This window comes from Cetorhinus maximus, chromosome 15 (genome assembly GCF_964194155.1).
Source record: "Cetorhinus maximus chromosome 15, sCetMax3.hap1.1, whole genome shotgun sequence".
In the NCBI taxonomy this organism is placed as follows: Eukaryota; Metazoa; Chordata; class Chondrichthyes; order Lamniformes; family Cetorhinidae; genus Cetorhinus; species Cetorhinus maximus.
The window spans coordinates 49626942-49644812 of record NC_135893.1 but is presented as its reverse complement, the minus strand read 5'-3'; the positions used below and the strand labels follow the sequence as shown (position 1 = coordinate 49644812).

Below are 17871 nucleotides of genomic sequence, written 5' to 3'. Positions count from 1 at the left end.
TTTTTTTTTAACCTTCACTCTTCTTTAAAACAAATAAAGCCCAGCAGAGTTAAATCCCTTAATGAACTTTGTCAGTTCTTTGACAGTTCCAATGAGTTTATACACTTTTTACGCACAACCATGTCTACTTTTAACAATCCCAAAGGGCACCTCATCTACCTCAAATGGTGCCTTACCTCTCCCTAAGATGTCCTGGGACCATATCCAAAGGGATACCTTACCTCTCCAAAAGGCTATCCAAATCAATCCACAAGGTTCAGACCTGCTCCTACCTGGTCAAATCTGCCCACTCCAGGTTTCAGACACCTACCTTACCAAAATCACACGCGAGTGGAGGCAGCTGCTGATTTATATGGACAGCTGCCTTCGCAAACCATGGATGTGCGGTTTATAACCTGCCTCCATTCTCTTTCCCTCTGTGTGTTTAACTGGGCTTTCTGCTCATCTTCTGCCAAAGTTAGTGGCCAACTGAGAGCACACCCAAAGAGAATGAGCGTATCTGTTATTATTCTTGGGTAAAATATTGATTCATCTTTCGAGTGTCAATTACAGGTATGAACTAATCTATTTAAAATTGCCAAAATGGGTTCATTGAATTCAGATTTCATTGGTGATGACCAAAAAGGTAAAGTTTCCTGTACCTTTAGGAGTTTGATTGCAATTTCTGCCATGTCCAGAGAGTATTGCTTTATCTGGGTCCTCATGTTACTGCAGTCTATAAAGCTCAGCTCATTGCCAAATATCTTCATGCTCAAGCCACATGTCAGCTTCTTCTTCTTCTTCGCCATCCTTTTTGCAAACTAAATCAGTAAAACAAGATAATGGTCTCAATGCAGTTCAAGTATGAGAAGAACAACTTAATGGAAGGCCACACCCTGTACAAAGTCATTGTAAGTCACAGGGGCTTAAAGTTGTTCAGGATCAAAATGACTCAAATTCAGCTCATTTAGAGCAAATCAAAGCACAGCACAAGCCTACGCATTACTCAAACTGGTCAGAAATCCAAACACTGTTGTACACGCCCAGTATATGGAACATAGACTTATTGGAGTTAAAGAGAAAACTCTTAAGGTGGACAATTCTTCTGAAGGTTCTTGTCCCCTCTAGTCACAAGCTAACTTGCTTCCAAAGATGGCTCGGGAACATATTTCACTGAATAGTGAGTTACCTTTTTGTAAAGTTATGGGCATTTTTTGGGTTGGGAGTGGAGGGTTATTGAGCTCTTAGGTCAGCATGCACTACTCCAGAGGCAGTTCAAACCTTCTAGTGCAGGGCTTAAAAGAAATAGCAATGAAAGCCTAGTTTGTTCTGGGCAGTATCATTTTTCTGAGTTTAATATAAAATCATAAGCTTGTGAAATTTGGTAATACTTTTGCCACCTGCACAAATAACATTTGAATGCAAGTGGAAGCCCCTCAAGCGATTCAGCTTGATGATCTACCATATTTATATATGTTTTTCTCCAAGATTCCCAGTTTAGATCAGTTCAGACTTTATTTGCATTATCTGCCCATTCGAGTTGGTATTTTGATAAGAGCATCCTTACTTGGGCCTCTATTTTATAAATCCGATTATAGTCCATGTTCTGACAGCTTTGGTTTGCCTTTTGAAAGCTGGGTTTCTCCACTTGCTGCTTGGATGCTGTAAACTTGCTGACAGAGTGCCTCCGCACTGCTCCCTTCTTACCCACAGTCTGAATGGAAGATTTTGATGGATTTCTCATCCTCCATTTTTTCCCTGAATTCTTCATGTTCTTGGGACTGTCCATAAAAGGAGCTTGTCTGTGACCAAACATTTTCTGGACAAGGTACTCAGCGTTTTCTACTCGAATGCCAACCTGCACAAACACCAGGAGGAAAATGGTATATTGTAATATAAAACATTGCTCAGTTTATCTTTAATTGTACAAATAATCATCATTCTAATACATAGGGCATCATTATAAGGTCAATGATTTGTGCTTTTCATGGAGGAAATAAGTAGGATCGCAGAATCTGAGGCTAAAATTTCCTAATTGTGTTAAAGATAGATGATAGTTCAGTGCTGGTGTACAACAATTCCATGTCTGCTGTTTCAGCGGCAGTGTTGATCCATTTAAGATAAGTGAGTTTATATCTGTTCACTCACGACCATTACCAACAGTGATTTCTAGATTACAATCCCCAAAACACAAGATCCCATGTAATAAAAACAGAATTTGACTCATAGCCTAGATTTTCCCATTGAGTATAAGCCTGACTGGAAGCAGAGTGGTCCAACAGGAGCACCCACCACCCGTTAGTGCAATTAGTGTCCTTTGAATGATAGAGGCGAGCTTCCGGCATGAAAAGCGCTCATTGAAAGGCAGAACAAAATGTCCTCCTGCAAGATTTGAAGGTCTCATTGGTTCCGGCTTTTCACGTCTGAAGGTACTTTGGTGGTTCAAGCTGTCTAGAAGCAGATTTGATACATGCTTTCATGTGGGCCATAGACTACAACCAACCCTACCTGAGCATCAGCACAGGAGGAATGGAATTACAAGTGGCGGATCACTAGATCAGCAAATCTCATACCTGGGCCTTATTGGGACTATAGCAATGGCAAAGGTGCCCCTGATGTCACCAGGCATAATTAGCCAAGCCTAGCAGAGCTGGGGCCTGTGGGTCCAGGCCAGTATTGGGGTCTAGACCAGTGAAGACTATTACGGGTGCTTGAGTTGAAAGGTCAATAGAATATAGGTCCAAAGCACCATTACTAGTGCCCATTACAGCCATGCACATGCTGTTTGTCATACCTTCCACATGGTCACTGATTGGTGTGACTACAAACTTTGTGGTTCCAGTCAATTTTCTTGCTTATTGAAGCAACTGCACCCCCATCCCCTACCATAATTTGAGATCTTCAGTAGGGTACACCATACATGGCTCCCTAAATCAATGAGTGCCTTGTCCTGGAGGCTCATCTCCTTGACCGCACAAACATTGACAGGGTCTGCAGTAAAGCTTCCTGGTGGGTGAAATCCTGGCTTATCCGCCAGGATCATTTGGACCTTTGCTAATCTCAGGCCACATTTAATATAATGTTCCTACGTCAGTCTTTATATTGCAACTAAATGTGAAGGTGGACACTATCATAATCCTCTTCTGCTTCTCCAGGCACTCCACAGGAACCTGAGCCTATTTTTATGGTTCCAAATGAGCTGAAATCATTTCCAACAGTGGTATCATGCAGTAACCCCTTGGGCCTTCATCAATTCAGTCACTGATCAAGGAACTGCCAAGTCCTTCCAATGCTACTGCTAGCTGGTCATGTAGCTGGAGATGAAATTGGTTACCTGAGCTAATAAGGGATCCACCACTTGTTTTATGTGTCTGGAAACTGAGAGTTGATTAATGAGGGTGATGTTCTTAGTAGCACCTCAGAACTGTCCACAGGCATAAAAGTTCAAAACAGTTACGACCTTCACAGCCCCTGATCGTGCCAAATATGAATGATTGTATGTTCAGGTCACTTTGCAGCATAGGGGACGACTGATTCACAGCCTCCATTGTGAACCACTGCCCCTCTAGCAGTTTTAGCTATGTAAATCCTGATAATTAAAAGTAGCTGTGAGGGCACTTGCAAGGTCCACATTCCTTAGTTGGTTCTCCTCTTCTACCTCCACAAGGTATAGATTTAGTGGGATTCCCATTCAGAAGCCCATTATGGCTGTACCATTAGTGTCAGGAGTTTCTGAACACTTAAATGACTATGAGAAATGGATTGAATATTGTGGAAAATTTAACTTATTCAGCAACCACTCCACCTGAACATAGTTTATATATATTGTAGAGGTAATTTCAGGAATTTTCTGGTTTGCGACAACAGTGAGCGAATTCCCCTACCAGCCACACGCACTCAAATTTGAACCAATAACACACAAAATCTTAAGACAAATATGTACAAATTATGGACAGGCTGCATTGAGCAGTTAGGTGGTGTAGAATGGGAGCTGGTCGCCCATCCAGAGGTACAAAGTTCAAATCTCAGTCTATACTCTGCCTGAACTTGATCGTTGAATTATTTTGACAGTTCTCAGCCAGGTGTAGATGAAGAACTTCATGACAAAATAGTGTCCTATTTGGAAGGTTGGATGGGCTGGGGGGTGGGCAAGTGGGTGCGAGGAAAGGAACTGAGAAGCAGTTCAACACTTCTTCCCCCAAAAGGTATGCTTTGTTACCAGAAAAAAATAATATAGTGCACTCAGGCAAACTCTCCTGTCATGTTTTCGACAGAGATTTAAATGCCCATAAATTCTTTACTTTGAAAGAAATTGCCCTGCTGTTGAATATTTTTTAAAAATCCAATCACCTGCTTCACTCCATTGATTGACAGGCAATTTGTATTGGGATGGAAAGTACACTATCTGTTCTTTTAAGTTTCAGGAGAGTCTGGAGTTGAAAACTAATGTTTTTATAGCTGTGGCTATTGTGAATGCTTGGCTGAGTTCCAAAATCTTATGGCGTATTCAACTCTGCCGACACAGCTGCTCATAGGAGTGATTTGACAGTTTTAAGAAGCTGTAATAATATAATCAGCCTTTGATGTGGTTCCTGAATGCATGGTTGTTTATTTATACAATTTAATGGCTACTTAAGGGATTAAATATTTTTTCTGACAGTTTTTTTGCAGTATCAGAGGTTTGAATGAGTGTTTTAATAGATTGTTACAGGCTTAATTTATGCCACCTTCTTCCATTGCTATTACATCTTGAGGGCTGTCCATAGTGGATACTGGGTGAGTGGCTATGGAGGATATATGAGTAACAAGGTGTGAGTGAGGGGGGTGTGAGAGGACATGGGGTGTCATGGGAATATGAGGAGTCAGAGGGATTATGAGGGGGTATGGATTGGCATGGAGAATATGAGGAGGCATGGGCTGTATGAGGGGGGGCGTGAGGGGGCATGGGGGTGGCTGGAGCTGAAGGGTGAGGTTTAGGAGGCACTGGAAGAATGTTGGGAGCTGGGCTGAGGTGGGCCTTCTAACCAGCCTGTCTCCGCAACGCAGCTCGCAAACTACACATTAAACCAAACCATTCTTGAATAAACAAAATTCCAGGACAAAGTTAGTCATGAGTCAGGTGTGCATTTGCGAAGCTGCAGAAGGGCCCAACTCACTTTTGGCAAGCCTGAGAGGAAAATCCAGACCTACTTCCCAAACCGTTTTTTGGCATTGACTCCCCATTTGCAAATCAGGGAGATGAACCACTTCATTTTAAAAACACAAGAACGGGAAGCTTCATACGACCCTGGATTTGGAAACCATATAAAAGGTGTGCAATAGAGAGATCGATTCATTTGATAATATTGAGTGGAAAGGTAAGTACTTACTCTTGCCTGGAATTTCCGATTGGAGCACTGATAGGAACCCCATTACAATGAAAGGGTATCTCTCAACGTTATGACTGGAAAACCCAGTCCTATATGTTTCAGTGTACCAGGGAGTGTTATGGTCTGAAACTGCTAAAAACAGGCCATGTAAGCTCTAGATAAATTCCCAATGCCTTTAGAATTTAAAAAAATGAAAGTGCATATACTGTCTTAACACTTCCAGTTATTTCTGGAGGGTTTTACCTTCAGGGCAATAATTTCTATGCTGAACAAAAAGGTTCTTTGAATTAAACTGTAGTAAATGTCTATGAAGTGACATTTTCCTCTTTGCACACTTAAATAATCTTACGTTTGTTAGTGAGAGACACACAACAGTTATCATATCAGAGATATTGGTATATGACAGATAGGATACGAAGATAGGCCCAGGAGGAGGCCATTCAGCCCTACAAGCATGTTCCACCATTCGATTAGATCACGGATTATCTAGATTTGATTAGATCACTGATTGACTAAGTGAGTGGATAAGACAGATAGAGGGAATTTAATGTGGGGAAATGTGAGGTCACCCATTTTGAACATAAGAAAGGGAGATCAGGGTATTTTCTAAATGGTGAGAAGCTAGGAACTGTGCATGTGCAGGAAGATTTGGGAGTCCAAGTGCAAAAATCACTAAAAGCTGGTGGAGTGGTGTAAAAGAAAATTAAAATGGCTAATGGAATATTGGCCTTCATCTCGAGGGGAACTAGAATATAAGGGGTGGAGTGTATGTCAGAGCTCTGGTTAGACACCATTTAGAGTAGTATGTTCAATTATGGGTAGCACACCTCAGGAAGGAACAACTGGCTTTGGAGAAGACCCAGTGCTGACTCACCAGAGCGATATCTGGGCCAAGAGGGTTAAATTATGAGAATAAATGGCATAGACCAGGCTTTTATTACCTTGAAATGTAAAAGATTGAGAGTGAACAAAATGAATTGAATAATCAAAGGAGTTGAAGATAGAGAAACAATTGGCTCTGGTGGGGTCGTCCAGCATAAGAGGGCAGAACCTTAAAATTACTGCTAGGCTGTTCAGGGTTGATATCAGAAGATTTTCTTCACACAAAGGGTAGTGGAAATCTGGAATTCTGCCCCCAAAACTGTTGAGGCTAGGAGGTCAATTGAAAATTTTAAAACCGTGACTGATGAGATTTTTGCCAAGTATGAGTTACAGAACCAAGATGGGTAGATGTATACAATCTATACAATTCACTGTGCCATCAAACTTGGTGTTGTCAGCAACTTTGGCTCTCTATTCCTTCATCTAAGTCATCTGCAAATATAGTAGAAGGCACCTACAGTGACTTTAATAAACTCGACTGAATTGAATCAAGGTTAACACTATTCTAGAATTACAACCCTTTCCTGACAAAGGCATAAGTTGGAAAAATTATACTCGAAATTAGTACACAATGTCCGTAAAGAAAGATTTCAAGACAATGATAGTAAAATTACATAAATGCAGGATAACCTCCTCAAAGAGATGTGTTGATGTGACTTACACTCACAGCTGGTTGAAAAAGCTTTGTGAAGTTCAAACAAAATCTGAGCAATCACTGAGGGGTTTGTTCCTGTAAGCATTTTATGCCAAACTTACTGGAGATTGTGACACTAATTGGGACCAGGCTAATATTGAAAAATCTTTGGAGCAACAATAAAAATAAACTGAGCTTGCTTCTGAAATAAGTAATATTCAAAATTAAACATTCAATTTGATCAAACGTAACCTGCCTCAAGTAGATTGATAGCATAGCCCATCACATAAATGGTAAAATTTGCCATTGCTGAGCGTGGTAAGAAGGACCTGGGGGAGAAAACGAGGGCTGCCTCTGCGTTTGCCCCGACAGGAAATGGTTCTGCAACAAATAAACGCAACAAAATCTCAGGCTGTGGGCAGTCAAAAGCATTTTTAAATACTTATTTGAATTCATCTTTTAAACTTATAAACTTTTAAATTTATTTTACATAATTCGCACCACAAGTATGGTAAGTGTTCACAACAGACCTGTCCAAGAAATCGAGCAAAATTCAACGCGGGGAATTTCCTCTGGGTTTCTCCTGGTCCATTATTGTAATGTTACTGGAAACTCCTGTTTATTATCTGTGACTTTATGGCGATGGAGCAGGAGACGCCCCGAAGAAATGCCCAGTAAGTTACAGCCAAGAAGAAATGGTGTTACGAAATGGTGCTTTTAAATGGTTTCGTCAAACAAACAACATTAAACATGCGTTACAACAAGGATTGTGAAATATCACAGACAGTTATCTTAAGTATCTATATTATTAAAAAATCATATTAATGGTGACATAGATTACTCATCATAAACAAACTATTTCTTGTTTTTACATTTTGTAATTAATATCAATCAATTTTGCTCTACACTACTATCTACAATATTAGGCAGTTGCAGTAATGCATAGTTTTAATGTGCTAAACATAAAGAAAAATCTGGTCACCTCTGGAGCACATTAGAGCTAATGTTCCAATTCTTAATCATATTGGTGGGATGAAGGCTGGAAATGGAACTGTGCTGATCGCAACACTGTGTTCCGACTGTATGACATTATGTCATTGTTCCTCCCACTAAAAGATTCACTTAATGATTTCCATCAAAAACATTGGTAGGCAAATGCCAGCTCTGCTGTCCACTGCAATTATTACATGTGGGCCCTACAATTCAGGAGCCAGAAACTAGAATGCAGAGTGCATGCCTTTGAAATCCAGAAGTTATTTATTTATTTAAGGACCCCAGGTATAGGTGTAATTTTTTTATGTCCAGTTTTTCTATCCTCTATCCTTCCTCCCTTAAGGAAACAGCTCATACTAGTTCCAGAATTAAGGGTAACCTTTTCGTGACTTATCTAGATGACCATTCTTCAAGCATGAGCCAAGAAGCATGCAGCACAGAAGGAAGTCATCTGGCCCATCGTACTGAGTTTTTGGAAGAGTCATCCAATTATTCAGACTCCCCTCTCCTGGGTCTTACATCATTTCAGTCTGTAGCATTGTAGATTAAGGCCTGGATTTTTGCCGCATTGGGAGCCCTTTAAAAATGGTGGGCAGAGCCTGATTCCAGGATTCCATCCTCATTCTCTTTTCCAGCTATTTTTGCCAATGTGGAATAAAGGTGCAGATAGCCCAGCCCTTGTCAGCACCATTTTGGTGGGCGGACAATCCAATACATCCCACAATTTTTATGCAGTTGGGGCCCTTCTGTAAGAAGGCATGGTTCACAGCACACAGAGAACTGAACCACGAGGAAAACCCAGTTCCAAGTGGGGAACCTAAAAGAAAAGTCACCTGCTCCTGCAATTCTTTCACTGACAAGCTTGGAAATAAATAAAAAAATCTATTTTTTCAGTTTCAATGGTTAAATGATGTATTGTAAGTTGACCATTACATTGGCCAGCATTATGTAAGTTGTCAGGATGCATTAGAGTACTTTTCCTGTTGGAAAAGTGCTATTATGGGACAAGTGCTATTCGGCATTAAAAACTGCAGAAAACACTGCTTGGGAACTCTTATGTCATGATCTGAAGTGATTTAAATCTCCCCAGCCTTTAACATTGAAAAATAAACAGTATGCAGCTTTTACATAGAGAGAGAAAAAACAACGACCTGCTCCTGGAGAGTACTGATTGACAAGCCGTCTGGTGCAGATCAGAAAAAACATAGCCATCTGTTTTTGCAATTTGAATGGGCATCATTGTCTGTGGTCTGCATGGTTTGTTTTGATGGCTGAGGTCATTATGAGTTTGAAACACAGAACCACTTATCTCAGCAGGGAGCTGTGTTCACAGTTTGATTGACAGTTTCAAGATGTTATTAAAGGATAATCTGTCATTGATGTGGTTAGTAAAATGGATGTTTGTTTGCTTTTGCAACAAATTGACCACTTGAGATGTAAATTTTTGGAATGGCTTTTATGAGTATTTTTTTCAGTATGAAGTCAGTTTGAATGGCAGGTCTATTAGGTTGTCAGAAATTTATTATTTTTTTCATCTCCATTTCAACGACATGGCTCCTGAGATCTGCCCATAGTGGATACTGGGCGAGTAGCAATGGAGGATGCATTGCATGCAGGGGGCATGGGGTATGGTGGGGTATGGGGAATATGAGGAAGCATGGAGGGATATGGGGGGCAAGGAGAATATGAGGCATGGGGAATATGATGGGGTATGGAGAGGGCATGTGGAGTAGGTGGGGGGCTTTGGGGATGAGGGTTTGAGGGCCTGACATTCATCATTAAAACTGTGCCAATGACCCAGTAAAAGTAGGCGAGCATTTAGCCTGCCAGCCTGACCATCTGATTGCCTCCGTTACTGCCTCGGGCCTGCTTCTGGAGGCAACGGGCCCAACTCCATCCTGCCTCCGCCTCCCTGGAACGACTATATGGCAGGCGGGAGCCTTTTTCAAGCAGAAGCGTCCGCTGGGTCTAGAAGTTTCCCAACTTGACCTTCCTGCCTCCTCCACAAAAATCCGGCCCCAAGTCTCTAAGGTGGAGTTTTCCCAGATCTATTTACCATCAATGAACTGAAGATATTTTTTCCACTAGCCAGTTATCCAAGGCTTTGATTCTGAGATTTACAAACCATGCATGTTGTATATTAATAAAATGTTTGGACTTTACAAAGTGCCCTTTATTATAATGTTTCCTCCATTGGAATTGTTTGCCAAAACAAAATTATATTTCTGTTGACATGCAGCTACATATCAGGTTACAATACTAAAATCCTGCAGCAAAGCTGATTCCAGTAGGATGTTATACCAGTTTTGCCGGATGTTTGCCAAAATAAAAGAGGTCAAACTACTCTTAATTATAAACCAGTTGCTGTAATTTTAAAATGTAGCACCCAAGAAATTTTGAAAGCTCTAATTAGTCAGCCTTGACCATTAATCCAGAAACCTTTTTTGGTTTAGAAAATCGCCATATGTTTTTGTGCCAATCTGCTTTTGTTGCCATTAGTTTTGTGAACTCTACATGTGCATATAATATTTGAGTCATAACTAGCAGAATTTCCCTCGATAATACTTAATGTACTTAGATCAAATGCATGAGCACAGTACCTGGCTGGAAGGTGGCATCCACATATGACGAATATTTCCAGTGTTCTAGGTCAAAGTCTTTGCTGACAATGTAATTGGGAAGAGTTTCCTTAATCTGTTGCTTGAGGGGGTCATTAGTTTCCATGAGCTGGGACAGATGGGTCCATACAAATGAGCCCACTGTGAAGACAAATTTAGTTGTCAAATTATAAAGAATGATTCACATTTTAACACACTGTGGAACTACACAATGCAGTGCTAAAATCCAATGAGTGAGTATATTTAGAACAGCTTCATTCTAGGATTGGTTCTTCCACTCAGCCATCCTTCCTGAAATCAGATATAGCAGCTGAACTATTCCTAAATTAATTGTACGTGCTTCTCATTCAATAAATGATGATAACTCTTTAACAATGTTGAAATAAACGGTCACTAAAAATAAATTCTGAAAATCATATCTGTTCCGAATAATAATTACTGACTCTGTAGAAAATGAATTTGAATTCAGTATATGGTGGATCAGATTTTTCTAGCTAATATATGATGAAGTATTTCCATCTGTATTTTACTCTATCACAACCTTCACTGTATTTTTCCTCCCAACTGAACTATAGGCCTTGATTGTAACTTCCCACTGTTGAAAGCCAGGTGAGCAGTGGGGGAACAGTTAAAATAAAGAGGGGAACTTAACCAGTCTTTTCCCACTCTGATCTGACTGACAACTATTTTAAATTGTCGGTGGCAAAGACGCCTGCCCAAGCCAGTAAGGTCCACTTTAAATATGCAACTTGGGCCCCCATGGCATCAGCAAGGTCTAATCTGCCATTTTAACCCAAGGCCTGAGCAGCAGAGTAGAGGTGGCTGACCAGCTGCCAAAAGCACCAGCCAGTGGGAGAAAAGGCCCAGAGAGAAAGCTTGGAGCATCCCTGCCCTGGGCTCCCTTTTCTCCCCCTCCTGAAACTTTCTGATGGAACTTGCACCAGGAGCTGATCTTGCATATTCCAGGAGGTGGCCTCCTGTTACCATTAGCCCCACTTCTGCCCATCAGCCAGGCTGTGGGGAACGTGGTCATGCATGTATAAATGGCACTGGGAGGTGAGGTTTTTCTGGGCCTCAGCATGGGCCAGGTAAATGACCCAAGGTGTCTCCCCTCCCATGTGCTGATCCCAACCAAGTTAAAAATCAGGGCCAACATGCCAATTCAGATGTGATCAAGCCAAAATGTCAGATTCAGTCAGTTTCTTTACAGTTAGAACCACCTCGTAACTTTTCCAAAATTATGAGGATTATAAACAAAATAGGATATAAATATTTTTTCTTGCTGTTAACGCATTAATTTAAAACACATTAATTTGAAACATTAAGATTTGTAACCTTTTCATCAACAAATATTCAATTTTGCAACAAAACCAATAAAATGCTGGTGAGAAGTTTTGATTAGATTATTTGTAGAGACCCAAACACTTCAATGTAACAAACAACACCAGAAAAAGTTACTATAAAATAGAATTGTTAAATTTAAAACAAGTAGACAAGCGATAAGAAGTGATGTTAGCACATTAAAGAAACTGCAAATTATATAAAAAAAGAATCAACAATAAAAAAGGAATAGTAACAAATTAACTAGCAATACTGCGCAACGTTTTCCAGATCTTCTCATCAGTAAAGATCTAAAATACTGGTATTTGGTGCTTTATTGCAAATTGTAAATGTATCAATGTCCCAACCTTGACTGGATCTTTCATTCTGCAGAGTGAGTCCCACTGTTTCAAAGAGCTGATCGCTGGGACATTTCATTAATATGTAGTAAGAAGCAATTCGGAGCTCTACATCTTCATCTGCCGTTTGATACAGCTGAACTAACACCGTGCGCTAAAAACACAAACAGCATCGCTGAGATGACAAGGATACTTTAGAATGAAGGGATCACATCACACAAAGGAAACATAGATAGAAAATATACAGCACAGTAGGAGGCCATTCAGCTCACTGATCGGTGCTGACCAAGAAAGAGCCATCCAGTCTAATCCTACCTTCCAGTTCTTGGTCTGTAGCCCTCTCAGTTATGAAACTTCAGGTGCACATCCACATATTTTTTTCAATGCGGTGAGGGTTTCTGCCTCGACCAACCTTTCAGTCACTAACTTCCAGGCTGCTTTCTATGGCTGAAAATGTTTCTCGCCAACTCCCCTCGAATCCTTCTGTGAACTGCTTGAAATCTAAGCCCCCTGGTTATTGACATCCCTGCTTTGGCCCTTCCTATCCACTCCATCTAAGTCCTTCACCTGTCACGGCTCAAGTACAAAAATCAAGACTGAACTGCAGTGGAGTGCTGCACTGTCGGAGGAGCCTTCCTTCATGAGAGACAATAAGCCAAGCCTGCTTGCTTGGGTGAATGTAAAGATCCCATGGCACTATTCCAAAGAAGAGCAGGGGAGTTATCCTGTGGCCAATATTTATCCCTCAATTGAAATTACAAAAACTTGATCTTGATCATTATCACATTGCTGTTTGTGGGAGCTTGCTGTGCACAAATTGGCATTACATTACAACAGTGCCTTTATTTCAGCAATATTTCATTGACTGTAAAGTGCTTTGAGGTATCTGGTGATTATGAAAAGTGCTATATAAATGCAAGTCTTTCTTTCTTTCAGTTAAATCTCCCTCAGCCTCCCCTGATCCAAAGAAAACAACCACAGCCTATCCAATTTTTCCTCTTAGCTAAAATATTCCATTCTTGGCACCATCTTCATCAATATCCTCCATACTCTCTCGAGCGCAAGCACATCCTTCCTGTAATGCAGTGACTAAAACTGTACGCGGTACTCTAGCTGTGGCCTGACTAATGTTTTATACAGTTCTAACATAACCTCCCTGTTCTTATGCTCAGAGCCTGGCCAATAAAGGGAAGTGTCCCTTATTATTTCTTAACCACCTTATCCATCTGTCCTGCTACCTTCAGGGACATTGACTTCAAGATTCGCCTGTTCCTATACACTGCTCAGTATCCGACCATTTATTGTGTATTCCCTGCTATATGGATCCAAGTCAGTTGCTGAAGTACAAAACAGGACACAGATCTTGACCTTGGTAGTAGGTTTATTCGCTGCATGCAGCATTACAGAAATCTGCCTCCTAATTACTAACCAAGTGTCGCAGCAGACTTACTTTATATATAGCTTGACGGGCACCACTCCACATCAAGCATGGAGCAGGCCAGGAGACGGGTCCCAAGTCTACCTTAGACTGAACGTAAATTGAACCCATGCTGTGGCATTATTCTGAGCCACACGCTAGCCAACTGAGCTAACCAGCCCAGGGCAGACTTGCTTTATACTCTTTTTTTGAGTACTCATAGACTCATACACATTTACAGCACAGGAGGCCATTCAGCCCATCATGTCCGTGCCGGTCAACAAAGATCTGACGACACTAATCTCATTTTCTAGCGCTTGGCCCATAGCCCTGGAGGCTATGGCAACACAAGTGAATATCTAAATACTTCTTAAATGTTGAGAGTTTCTGACTCAACCACCCTTTCAGGCAGTGAGTTCCTGACTCCCACAACCCTCTCGGTGAAACAATTTCTCTTCAGCTCCCCTCTTAGCCTTCTATCTCGTACCTTAAATCTATGCCCCCTAGTTATTGACCTCCCTAGTAATGGAAAAAGTGCCTTCCTATCCACCCTATCTATGCCCCTCGTAATCTTATACACCTCTATCAGGTCCCCTCTCAACCTTCTCTGCTCCAAGGAAAACAACCCCAGCCTATCCAATCTTTCCTCATAGCTCAGATCCTCCAGCCCAGGCAGCATCCTGGTAAATCTCCTCTGCACCCTCTCCAGCGTAATCACATCCTTCCTATAATGTGGTGACCAGAACTGCACGCAATACCCCAGGTGTGGCCTGACCAGCGTTTTATACAGTTCCAGCATAACCTCCCTGCTCTTGTATTCTATGCCTTGGCTAATAAAGGCAAGTATCCCATATGCCTTTTTAACCACCTTATCTACCTGCCCTGCTACCTTCATGGATCTGTGGATATGCACACCAAGGTCCCTCTGATCTTCAGTACTTTCTAGGGTCCTACCATTCATATTGTAATCCCTTGCCTTGTTAGCCCTCCCCAAGTGCATTACGTCTCACTTTTTCAGGCTGAATATCATTTGCCATTGCTCTGCCCACCTGACCAGCCCATTGATATCCTCCTGCAGTTTACAGCTATGCTCCTCACTATTTACCACTGTACCAATTTTCGTGTCATCCGCGAAATTCTTGATCATACCCCTTACATTTAAGTCCAAATCGTTTATGTACACCACAAACAGCAAGGGCCTCAGCACTGAGCCCTGCGGAACCCCACTGGAAACAGACTTCCAGTCACAGAAACATCCCTCTACCATCACCCTCTGCTTCCTGCCTCTCAGCCAATTTTGGATCCAATGTACCACTTTGCTTTGGATCCCATGGGCTCTTACTTTCTTGACCAATCTGCCAAGAGGGACCTTATCAAAAGCCTTGCTAATGTCCATGTAGACCACATCAAATGCATTACCCTCATCAACACTCCTGGTTACCTCCTTAAAAAATTTGCTCAAATTTGTCAAACACGACTTTCCCTTAACAAGTCCATGCTGACTATCCCTGATTAATCCGTGTATCTCCAAGTGCAGATATATTCTGTCCCTCAGAATCCTTTCGAGTAACTTCCCCACCACCGAGGTTAGACTGACTGGCCTATAATTTCCTGGTCTATCCCTTCCTCCCTTTTTTAATAATGGGACAACGTTAGCAGTCCTCCAGTCCTCTGGCACCTCACCTGCAGCCAGAGAGGATTTGAAAATTACTGCCAGGGGCCCTTGTATCTCTTCCCTTACCTCCCTCAACAGCCGGGGATGCTTCTCATCCGGGCCTGCGGATTTATCCACTTTTAAGGCTGCTAAACCCGCTAGTACCTCCCCTCTCTCTATGTTAATTTCCTCTAATATTTCACAGTCCTCCACCCTGATGTCTATACCTGCGTTGTCCTTTTCCATTGTGAAGGCCACCGCAAAGAATTCATTGAGGACTGTACCCATATCTTCCGGGTCCACATACAGATTACCTCTATGGTCCATAATTAGCCCTACTCTTTCCCTAGTTATTTTCTTGCTCTTTATATATTTAAAAAAACCCCTTTGGGTTTTCCTTTATTCTACCCACCAATTCTTTCTCATGCACTCTCTTAGCTTTCTTAATTCTCCTTTTAAGTTTCCCCCTGCACTTTTTATACTCCTTTAGGAACTCTGTCGTATTGAGCCCTCGGTGTCTGCCATAAGCTTCTCTTTTTTCTTAATCCTAACCTTCATGCCCCTTGACATCCAGGGTTCTCCAGACTTGGTCCCCCCCTTTGTTTTTACAGGAACATATTTGCCTTGTACTCTTGCTATTTCCTCCTTGAATGCCTCCCACTGCTCTGACACAGTTTTATCTACAAGTAGCTGCTCCCAGTCCACTTGGGCCAAATTGTATCGCATCTTAGTAAAATTAGCCTTTTCCCAGTTTAGGACTTTTATTCCTGGCCCAACCTTATCCTTTTCCATAACTATCCTAAATCTAACTGAGTTATGGTCACTATCTGATACACCTTCTACCTGCCTGGGCTCATTTCCGAATATTAGGTCCAGAACTGCCCCCTCCCTTGTTGGGCTATGTACTGGCTAAAAAAGTTCTCCTGGATGCAACTCAAGAATTTTGCTCCCTCCCTACCTTGCACACTAAAATTATCCCAGTTAATATTTGGGTAGTTAAAATCCCCTACCATTACAACCCTATTATTCTTACACTTCTCTGAAATTTGATTACATATTTGAGCCTCTATCTCTCCCTGACTGTTTTGGGGGCCTATAGTACACACCCAAAAGTGTGTTTGCCCCTGTTTTTTACTTCTACCCATATGGCCTCATCCTTCCAAGGTATCATCCCTCCTCACTGCTATAATTGATTCCTTGGTCAGTATTGCAACCTCCCCTCCTCTTCTATCCCCCTCTCTATCTCGTCTGAATACCCTATAACCAGGAATGTTGAGCTGCCAATCCTGCCCTTCTTTTAGCCAAGTCTTGCTTATAGCTATGATATCATACTCCCACGTGCTTATCTGTGCCCTCAGCTCATCTGTCTTATTCCTCAAGCTCCTTGCATTAAAATATATTCCATTTAGCCTTCCTAAACTCACCTCTTTCTTATCTAGCCTATGTTTCCTCTGCCTTCCAGACTAACTTACTAGCGTTTTAACTTCTAATTCCATCTTAGCTTCTCTTCCCTCTGAGCTACTTTTCAGGATCTCATCCCCCTGCCAATTTAGTTTAAATCCGCCCCAACAGCATTGGCAAACCTCCCCGCGAGGATGTTGGTCCCGTTCCTGTTCAGATGTAACCCGTCCAACTTGTACAGGTCCCACCTCCCCTAGAAACGGTCCCAATGCCCCAGGAATCTAAAGCCCCCCTTCCTGTGCCATCTCTCCAGCCACACATTCATCTGCTCTATCCTTCTGTTCCTATAGTCACTGCTGCGTGGCACAGGGAGTAATCCGGAGATTACTACATTTAAAGTCCTGCTTTTCAATTTCCTACCTAACTCCCTAAAGTCTGCTTGCAGGACTTCATTTCTCTTTCTTCCTATGTCATTGGTCCCAACATGGACCATGACCTCTGGTTGTTCACCGCCCTCCTTCAGAATGTCCTGCAGCCATTCCGTAACATCCTTGACCCTGGCACCCGGGAGACAACATACCATCCTGGAGTCACGTCTACAGCCGCAGAAGCACCTGACTACTCCCCTCACTAATGAATCCCCTACCACTATTGCCTTTCCACACTTATTCCTCCAGCCCTGAACAGCTGGACCACCCACAGTGCCACGGCCTTGGCTCTGGTTGGCCTCCACAGAGGAACTGTCACTCTCACTGTTTTCCAAGGCCGAAAAACAGATTGCAAGCGAGATGCACTCGGGGGATTCCCTCACTACCTGTCTACCCTTCTTCTTTCTGGCAGTCACCCATTCCCACTCCGCTTGCACTTCCTTAAACTGCGGGGTGACCAAGTCCTGGAACGTGCTATCCACGAACCTCTCACCCTCGTGAATGCACCATAGTGCCCCCAGTTGCCGCTCAAGCTCCAAAACCCGGAGCTCCAGTTGCTCCAGTCGGAGGCACCTCCTGCGCACATGGTCATCTAGACCACCAGGAGCGACTATGATTTCCCACATAGCGCACGATGTGCAAATCATGCCACTGAGCTCCCCAGACATATCTTAACTAAATAGAATATGGACCCTTGCTTTTATTTTACCCTTACGCCTACTTGAGTATAGACTAGATGCTAGATCCTCTAGGTGCCGTTGACTGCCTGTCCCAGGGTCCTCCTCTCACTCTCTTTTAACAAACTGGCAAATTAACA

The 17871-nt window shown here is 42.2% G+C and overlaps 1 protein-coding gene across 1 annotated transcript in view; it reads right to left on the bottom strand.

The window, feature by feature from the left end:
• LOC144691151 (uncharacterized) overlaps positions 1 to 17871 on the bottom strand; it is a 369111-nt gene that overhangs the window by 236462 nt on the left and 114778 nt on the right. The window contains exons 13-17 of the mRNA XM_078559217.1: positions 12164 to 12308; positions 10458 to 10616; positions 7112 to 7245; positions 1547 to 1837; positions 642 to 800 (exon numbers count right to left, since the gene is read on the bottom strand). Of these exons, the coding sequence (XP_078415343.1) occupies positions 642 to 800; positions 1547 to 1837; positions 7112 to 7245; positions 10458 to 10616; positions 12164 to 12308 (888 nt within the window). The remainder of the gene's footprint in view (positions 1 to 641; positions 801 to 1546; positions 1838 to 7111; positions 7246 to 10457; positions 10617 to 12163; positions 12309 to 17871) is intronic.